At 44.7% G+C, this 9,430-nt stretch overlaps 1 protein-coding gene across 5 annotated transcripts in view; it reads left to right on the top strand.

The window, feature by feature from the left end:
- The first annotated feature begins 6,596 nt into the window (after positions 1-6,596).
- The window catches only part of NARF (nuclear prelamin A recognition factor), a 94,926-nt gene continuing 92,092 nt past the window's right edge, over positions 6,597-9,430 (top strand). For 2 of the 5 annotated variants that reach the window (XM_029600354.1, XM_029600351.1), the window contains exons 1-2: positions 7,108-7,249; positions 8,483-8,599. In XM_029600354.1, the coding sequence (XP_029456214.1) occupies positions 8,573-8,599 (27 nt within the window). In that variant the 5' untranslated portion in view covers positions 7,108-7,249; positions 8,483-8,572. Of the gene's footprint in view, positions 6,998-7,107; positions 7,250-8,236; positions 8,364-8,482; positions 8,600-9,430 lie in introns of those variants that run through there. The other 3 variants (XM_029600353.1, XM_029600355.1, XM_029600352.1) reach the window with 3 other exon arrangements.

Raw genomic sequence — 9,430 nt, 5'->3', positions numbered from 1 at the left:
CACTTCCTCTGGGACCACAAGATGCTCCGCACCTGAAACCCCATGTAAGTCCAGCCGGCCATGGTACTCAAGGGCTCAACCTGCGGGGAACGAGGGCTGGTAGTGGTGAAGCCAACGGTGGGGTCCTGTGGGGCTCCTCCTCACAGGTAGTGCCAACTCCCCCTTGGCCCAGGGATCCACGATCGCAACAAAGAGTGACTCTGGCCATAGCGCCTGCCAGAGACTGGCTCAAGTTATTCTTCAAACACTGGAAGGAAGAGTTGATTTATTTTAAGATCAAGGTGTATCTAGATGTAGCCAAGGCTACTCCTAAAAAGAGAAGGCAGTTTCTCTTGGTGAGGCCTCATGTTTTACAGCTGAGGGGGGCTTCAGTTTGCTCTTAAATTTCCTTGCAAATATTTTATTAAATATTTGAATTTTTCCTATCATTTTTTTCTGACCTTGGGCAGCTTTCTCTGTTTTTAAGCAATAAGGTTTTGAGGGCCAGACTTAAAGAGATGCACGTGTTAAATGTTGGAGGAATGCCTGTATCATTAAATTCTAATGACGTGGGAAACTGAGGACAGTATGCTGGCTCCGTGACAGCGCTGAGTGATGCCCACACCAAAGTTAGGAATTCCACTCCTAGCTCAGGCTCTCTCTCCTTTGGCTCCATGGGGATGGAAAACCTGTAGAAGTGATTACCTAGAGTCTCAGGCTATAAGAGGTAGAGTAGCAAACACTACAGAGTCATAGCATAGAAAGTGAGGGCTGAGATTATTGGCAGACAGAGTCAGAGGAGTGCAGCACCCTGACAGACAGAATGAGAGGCTTGAGTTCAAGGCATAAGAAGTGAGGAGTTTGTGGAGAAACTCAAGAAGAGAAATCTGATTTGTGCTAATGCATTCTGAATAGATTGCCAAAGACCACTGTAAGAAATGGGGGTAGGTCAAAGAAGAGCAGTGTTCCCAACTCTTCTTCATTAAGAAGATTCTCTTATTTAATCAAATGTGTCATCATATTTCACGTTCCCATTTCTAAAAGTTTCCAAACCCCAATGCATTTCAATGGCATATTAAGGCATTTCTCCTTTGCTCACCAAGTTTATCTTAGGAGTGTTCAAACGTTGGGACGCATGGAGGCAGGTGCATTAGTCAAGGGTGGGGGCTGGGAATTTGACTGTGCAGGGAGAAAGGATCTTAGTTGTCTCATGGAGGAAGAAAGAACCCATTGCCAAAGGCAATGAACAAAAGGGAAATGTTAAATGAACCCCAGAAATTGGAAAAACACCAATGTCATGTAATGTGATAGAAAAGAGGGGAGCAGAAGTGGTGGAGAAGACAAAGGACTCGATTTTTGAATGTAGAGTTGGTGTGGTGTGATATCGAAGAAGAGATGGCAAAGAGCCTCACAGGGGACCAGTACTGGATGAAGACGGAAAAATCTAGAACTAGGCATTTTAATGCCCAGGGGAGGCAAAGGTATTTGCACTTCCCTCTCACCTCGATCTCCAAGCCTCCCATTCTCTGTCTACCCCCTCCACTCTGACCCCCAATTCTCTTTCCATCTCTCCTCCCCCTCCCCCCTCCCAGCTGCTCTTCTCACATAGCCCTGTAGCCATCGCTCCTCCTTACCCACTGTGCCACCCTCATAGCACTCTCAGCTATGGTAGACGAACCTGGACTCTCTCATCACAAAAATAGCTGTACCAAGAAAAATGATATGTCTCTATCCTACCCATCTTGCCCACACCTAGTTACAGCCCTGGAAAAGGAGAGGTCATGGTAGAGATAATCTAGGTGTCATCAACCTAGGTGTCAGGTGGTACTTGAAACCTATCAACTGGATGAGCTCACCTCAAAAGGAGTATCTCAAGTTACCAATAAAGAAAGCTTGCATATGCCTGCGGGAGGAGAAAAAAGATATTCCCAATTTTCTCAGATCTTTATTAGATTTCACCCCAGGCAACGTGCCCACTATGCACCACTAGATTTGGTGGTGCATAGTGGTGCAATCAAGATAATTTCCAGTTTTCACATTTTTTATACTATGTTAAGTTAATTTTACCCATGTATTCGTTCCAAGTTTTTTAGTCCCTGTTCTATGTAAATTGCGTTCTTTATGCATGTCTTTTTTCAGTTACAATGTAAATCGAGCTGATATGCAATCCTGCATGAAGCCCGGTATATAAAAATGTTAAATAAATAAATAAATAAATAGATTTGAATTATGACTTCTCACTTTACACTACATAAAAACAATAGAAACTAATTATTAGTACTTGAATAAATTAAAACTATGAAAGATGCAGCCAGAACCTCTGGGAAACGAAACACAGAGAAAACATGCATGAGACATCCATTGGGGCCTACTACTAAATATCCTTTTAAGTTGACTGTGAAATCTGAAAGCTTTCTAAATGAGACAGGTGGGAGCTTTTTCAAGACAAACCAAAGAATTAGCTTCACTGTTGACATCATTCAGATCTATGGCTCTGTGAGGCAAAGAGCAGGTCACAGAGATGTGTGTATTTGTTTGAAATAAAATGGTAAATTAACAAACGTTTGCGTTTCAATACATTTTTAAAATGAAACAAAAGAAAAACAAATGAAATTGTGTTCCTTTTCTTCATTTTGATTTAAAATGTTGCCACGGATGACAAAAATACCTCAGTCCTCCCAGGCCTCCCTTCTGATTCACCCCCTCCCCCTGAACCCTTTTACCACAGTTTTCTGTTTATTCATGTGGAAGGAGCAATCTCTGGTCGCTCCTGCTCCACTGGTGCTGTGCTAGACCAAGGCCAGGGCCAGTTTTAATTTCTTCCATACAAAATGGCACCGGCCAGGGTTTAGGCCTGGCTAGGGCCATTCTGTACAGAAGAAAGTAACAACAATGCTGGCCTCAGTCTGCTGAGGCCCAGTTGGGGGGGGGCGATGCAATATCATGTACGAAAAAACGTGCATCCAAACTGGGCGCCTGTTTTTTCAATGCACGCACATCCGCCTCTCTTGGGCGCCCAATGCAATACTGAAATGAGCTGCTGCACTAAAAAGGACGCGTTAGGGATAAATTGGGTGTCCCTAGTGCGTCCTTGGCATCAGGCACCCAGGAGACGTGTGCTGGGTGCGGGTTACGAAAACGGATGCTCAATATGAGCATTCGTTTTATCCCGCGGCAGCTAATTTACCGGCATTATACACATGCACAATATACCCGGCCTGAAGCATGTATATTGTGCGCCCCCAAATGCTTTTTTTTCCAACAAGCCTTTTTATTTTTTCATGATGCTGCTTTCTTTAGTTCCTATTGTTACGGCCCCGGTCGCCGCATTGGCAACCGGGTCCTTACCTCCTCAGCGGGGTCCGGGGTCCTGCCGCGAGCCGCGGGATCCGGGGCCGGCCTGGCCGCATGGCGACGGTCTTGCCTCGTGGGAGACGCCGAGTCCCGCAGATGACTCCTCCCCCGGAGGGGAACGCGCGCGCGCGAGGGCCGGCCTTTTGACAGTCCAGCACCCGGATGTGCTGAACCGCCCCCTGGATGATGTCAGCACAGGCGGGGGATTTAAGTCAGCTCCAGCCCTTCCTGCTTTGCCTTGCAACGAGGTCACTTCTGTGAGTTAGTTGCTGTTCCAGGTTCTCCTGTTCCTGCTTGCCAGTTTCAGCGTTCCTGTTCTGATTCCTGCTGCTTGCCTCGACCACGGTTTGTCCCTCGCTTCTGATTCCTGCTGCCTGCCTTGACCACGGATTGACTCCCGCTTCTGATTCCTGCTGCCTGCCTTGACCACGGATTGACTCCCGCTTCTGATTCCAGCTGCCTGCCTTGACCACGGATTGACTCTCGCTTCTGATTCCAGCTGCCTGCCTTGATCACGGTCTGTCTTCACCTTTTCTCCTGCCTTCACTCCTGTTCCAGTTCCGGTCCGGGTTTCCTTCCACGCCAGCCTCTCTCCTAAGTCCCAGCGGTCCGGGTCCCTACGGGCTCCTCCTGGGGGGACCTCGGACTTCCAGGGCGAAGTCACCTAAGTCCTAGCGACCCGGGCGTTCACAGCTCCTCTGGGGGCGTCACGGGTTTCCAGGCGAAGAGCTTTCCACGGCTGTGCGTGTCTGCCTCCCGACCGCCTCCCAACGACGGTCGGCCTAAGGATCCACTTCCGGATTACAACACCTATTTAGTACTGCGACGATATTAAGCAAGAGGAACCACAGAAAAGCAGTATTTTTTTGTTTGTTTGGTTGAACCCTTGACACGCGGCAAGACAACGCCAGCTCCAGGGCTGGCGTTAAATTTTCCATGCTAAAACATGCGCATCGGATGCACGGTGATTTTTTGCATCGGGATAAAAGCTAATAGCCTCATCTACATGGCATCTACATGTGATGAGCGCTATTAGCTACGTGCTTGTTTGAGAACACGTTTTGGATGCGCTAATCCCATTACTATATTGGGAGTCATTCTAGCGCATCCAAAATGCACGTCAAGCTGTGCACTAGGCTGAGCGCATTCTATTGCATCGGCCCCAGGGTGTGCAATGACATTCAAAGTAGGAGATACATTAAATGCACAGCATCTTCCCTCCCTCCTCCAGTATAATCACCTTCCCTGTCTTCTCCCCTAACTCCAACCTTCTTAGCATAATCAATTTCCCATTCCTCTCCCTCTCCTCTCCTATCCCCTGGTATATTCCCTCCCTTCACTCTCTCTGCCTCCACACTCCTCTAGCATATTCATTTTCCCTTCCATTTCCTATCCGCTCTCACCTCTAGCATATTCATCTTTCTTCCCTCTACCCTCACACTCTCTGGCATAATCACTTTCCCTTTCCTCTCCCTCCCCCACTCCCCTGGCATAATAACGTTCCGCTCTCATTTCTCTCCCCCCTCCTTGGCAGATTCACTTTCCCCTCCCTATCTGTGGCATATTCACCTTCCTTTCCTTCTTACCATCCCATTCCCCCACCCCTCCCACAGTCACCTTCGGTCTGGATGGTCTTCAGTGTGCCGTGATCCTCGCCTGGGTTGGGCTGAAGCAGGCCAAGTCACAGAGTCCTGTCAGCCTACACAAGTTGATGACTGCTGCAGTCTCTTGTCTCCACTGGGCCTGTGTGGGGCCAAATTGTCTCCTGTTGACTTGTGTGCAGGCTAATGAAAATACAGTTTTAAAAAAAATGGTAAAAAGAAAAGATGCCAAATAGGATTTGGGGATCCCTAGAATGTTGACTGCACACCACTGCTGGTGCCATTTCTAAGCATACCACTAGCAAGGCTCCAGCGACCAGGGATTGCCCCTGCTACATGAGGAAATAGAAAAATATAGTAAGAAAGTTCAGAGGGCATGCCCCAGGAGGACTGTTTTTTCCATTGAAGAGCACTGACATTTTTTTATTTTTTTTTTAATATGGTTTGTTGCATTTTTTTTTTATTTTAAATAAATAAAGCAAAAAAGAAATGAAAAGGTCCCTGTGCACACTCTTACTGGTATATATTTGAGAGAGGATACAGGAGGTGTATGAAAACATATCAGTGTCTCCCTTCTGTGTCATCTTAGCATGAAAGTGACTCACAAGAGATCTTGGATTTCTTATGCTAAGTTGGTGAGATCACATACAGCTTTAACACTTTCACAACTGAGTATTAATGGGCCAAAGCAGGGGGCAGGACTGATGAGTGATTGTGTCCTTCTGGAGACAGTGCCTTAGTGCCAGCTGTCAATTTACCATACCAGCTCTATGATGGCAATGAGATGATAAACTAACAAAATGTCTTTGCAGCATGTTATGCTATGTTACATTTATAGACCGCTTTCTTTGAACAAAGTTCAACCTTAAGTGATTTACAGAATAAAAAATACAAACATACACTACAATACAATTCATAATATATTGCCAGTCTAGAGGCATAGCTAGGCTCACCCCCATTCCCACTAGGAAAGCCAAGGGACTAAATCAGCTGCTCAAACATTTACAAAACAATAACAATTAATAAAGCAACCCAATCACAGCTTCATACTATTTGTTTATTTATTTATTTGTTTTTATATACCGAAGTTGGTGGAAGACATCACATCGGTTTACAATAAAAATATAAAACATACGATTCAAAATAATATAATGAAATACAATGTTTTGTTAAGAGAAACAGTAAAGGACAAGTAAAATTTTATAAAACACTTCTAAAACTATATTAAAAAGGTTAACAATATGGAAATCGTGGAAGATAAAACAAAAGATCAGTCAACATTAATTATGCATACTACCTACGACCTCACCCCTAAAACACCCCTTCTCCCCCAATCCCTGGGTCCCCCCAATAAAAAATAAACCCCTTCTCCCAAATTTCCCTAACCAACTTCCCTCTCCTAATTCCCACTGAGGGGCTGGACAGAGATAAAACCCCTTACCCACTTTAAAATAGCCCAGCTACCAACACATCAAAACTGACAAAAGTGGCGAACTATAAACCTAGCACTGTCCTTATTTAACTCTTCCTCGAAGCAGTTTGAAATGTTTAATTTTTGTTTCAAAAGGCTCGTAACAGACACATATGTAGAGGATCTCATGCTATGCGCCACCTAGATTGTCAGAATCGGTCAGCAAGATCAACTGACAAGCTGCTGCGCTACGATGATTCACGGTCACATCTATTTCATCCTCCTCCAGAGGCATTTATTATGGATCGGTGCCTTCCGCCAATTTGTGGAGACGGACACCAGGCTGCTGCACCCCGCATTTACCTAAAAAGCCTGCAAGCATCTGCGTTCAGCTAACGGCCTGCCGGCGTCTCCGGCAAACCAAAAACTAAAAGCCAGCAGCTGGCCTCACCACGCCGCCGCGCGGCCAGGGCGGTGCGGGAGATCGGAGGCGCCTGTGTCACCGTCACTGCGGTTCCTCCTTTCAGGCAGCTGCCTCCTCGCCACCCCCCTCCCCCTCTTCTCGGGGCCGTGCAGGCGATCTCCCCTTCGCAGCAGCGCGGCGCTGTCTCTCGCAGCTCCCTGCCCCCGGCGACTACGTGACTTCTTTCAGGTACACAATGAAGGCCGGCAAAGAGGGGGAGGAGGAGGAGGAGGAGGAGGAGGAGGGAGGGCACGCTTTGTGCGGCAAGTAAGGGACACCCGAGAGTTCGTGACATCGCAGGAAGAGGAAAAAAAAAAAGGCATCTCGGTGACGATTTACCCGGTTTCTGTTTGCTTCTGAAGCAAAGCTGGAGAGGGGGGGGGGGGGCGGCGAGTTTCGGGACAGTCACCGAGGAGGAGGAAGGCATTTCTGCTTAAGAAGGTAAATTGATTGTTAAAGTGAAGCGGCAGCAGAAAGCTTCTTAATTCGCTTAAAGTTAGCTTTTCTTTTTTTTTTTTTAATGCTTAGCGTTTGCCCCAGCCCGTGCCTGTAGGTTTAGTGTTGACAAAACAGAATTAGTTCCGCCGCACCTTTCTCGCGCCTTCATGTATAAAATAATTAACTGTGGTATGAAAAGAGGTTTGGTAATTACCAGTCGGAGCAGCGGCCACAAAGATTATTTTCTGTGTTGAAAATCGGAGTTTTTGCAAAAGGGGAATTTTTAAGGATCACGTTGCCATAGATTACGGCAATTAAAATAATAACTGGCATCAAGAAAGAGACTATGCTTAAAAAAAAAAAAAAAGACCACCCAAGCTTCTTGATGGTTTTAAGTCTAGTGGTTTTGTTTTATTTTCAGCAAACTTAAAGTGTTTGATCTCTTAGATTCGTTTTATAAATACTGTGAATTGCTTTGTTATTTCACCGTGCAGTCGATTTCTAGTTTGGCAGAATCTGTTGGTTTGTTCGAATTTGATTCGAGATTATCGGTAAAGAAGCGCAATAGGCAGAGTCAGGGCTGTCTATCGCTGGCGGGTCAGATGCTCCTGCAGCCGGAAAAAAAAACCAAACAAACAACAAACAAAAGCTATTCTGGTGTATTTGAGTACAGATCCATCCTTCACTTTTGACTTGCTGTCAACACGCTTGTTAAAACAGCATGATGAAATTTTAATCAATTAAAAATAATCTTAAAAATAATAAACAGAGTGTTTTCCGGTGTTGAGTTAATTAAAACACTGGGGCATCCCAGGCCATTTCTGATTCTTTTATTTAGCATGTGGGGGAGGGGACCTAATCTTTGGCAGACGGTCGTAGTAAAGGGCTGCGGTGTGAAGTTATTTATCGTGCACGCTGTCACAACGGGGCCCGCCCACGGCTCGACTCTATTGGCTGATGGCGGGGGGAGAGGACCAGGCCCCTGGACTTCGATTGGTCGCCGCCTTGATGGTCACTTCCCTGCCGCAATAAAAACGCGGAGGTATGCTGGGCCTGCGAGACAGAAACAGAAGGGTGTGGGATTGTGGTTGGCAGTTCCCAACACCACCGGCGCAAGGTTGAGCAGGATCATTTTGTTTCGTTTTGCTTTTTTAATAGCACTGAAACCGAGGGAGGGGTTAAAAACACAACTTTCAATTGATCTTCTGCTCTTCTTTTTTGTCTTCTGCCTGTCAGGGAAGAAAAAAAAAAGAAATAACTCTTCGAGATTTTATAGTAAATAAGAATTAACAACTCTATAACAAAAAAAGGAAATAAGAACTACAAATGAAGTGTGAAAACTGCACCAAGAAGGTAAACGTACTACGGATTGATTTTTTTATTTTTTATTTTTTTTAATATGTGAGCTTTCATTTAGCCTATTTTCCCTATTGGCTTTAAAGGGCTGTAATCTTATTGGAAGTGTTTGACCCAGGAGGATACGTTGTTAGCTGTTCAATGTATGTTTGTATTATATTGTTTGCTCTGTATTAGAGTCCCCCGGAATTTTTTTTTTTGGAGAGCTTTTGGAAGAGTGCATTGTTTACATATTTTCTGAGTCTAGATTTTCCTCCCCAATTTTTCAGGAGTTATAGAAGTCAGCAAGTGCTTATGTTATTTTAACTGTACTAACTTGATGGATTTCTCCATCCCTGAAAGAACTGAAATTTTAGGGGTGAGTGGAGATCTAGCAAACATATTTGCTCTAGTACAAACAATTGCTCCAAAATTTATTAATAAACATCTTAGTATTTTAAATTGGAAAGGCCCATGTGGAACTCTGACAAAAATCTGAACTTCCCTCTCCACTTAGTCCTGTCTACACCATTACCTTCTTTAAGTTTTTGTTTGCTTATTTTAATTAGCTGGAATAATAGCTATAATACTGGGCTGTCCTATTGGATGGGTTAAGTGAATCTGGGTGTCATATCAAGGTTACAATCAAAGCATAACCAGTGTAGTTGCGTGGTCATTTTCATTCCATAAGAGGCAATAATCAAAACTGTTTCTTTGCTGATGTTCTCTTTGAAATAGAAATTCTAAAATTAGTAACTTTATATTAGCTGCTTGAAACATTTTAAAAACAAATATATAATACTATAAAACAACTTAATTAACAGAATAATTTCCTAGCGTGCAGCCAGA

Source organism: Rhinatrema bivittatum, chromosome 4, assembly GCF_901001135.1.
Source record: "Rhinatrema bivittatum chromosome 4, aRhiBiv1.1, whole genome shotgun sequence".
In the NCBI taxonomy this organism is placed as follows: Eukaryota; Metazoa; Chordata; class Amphibia; order Gymnophiona; family Rhinatrematidae; genus Rhinatrema; species Rhinatrema bivittatum.
This window is presented reverse-complemented; position numbering and strand designations above follow the sequence as displayed.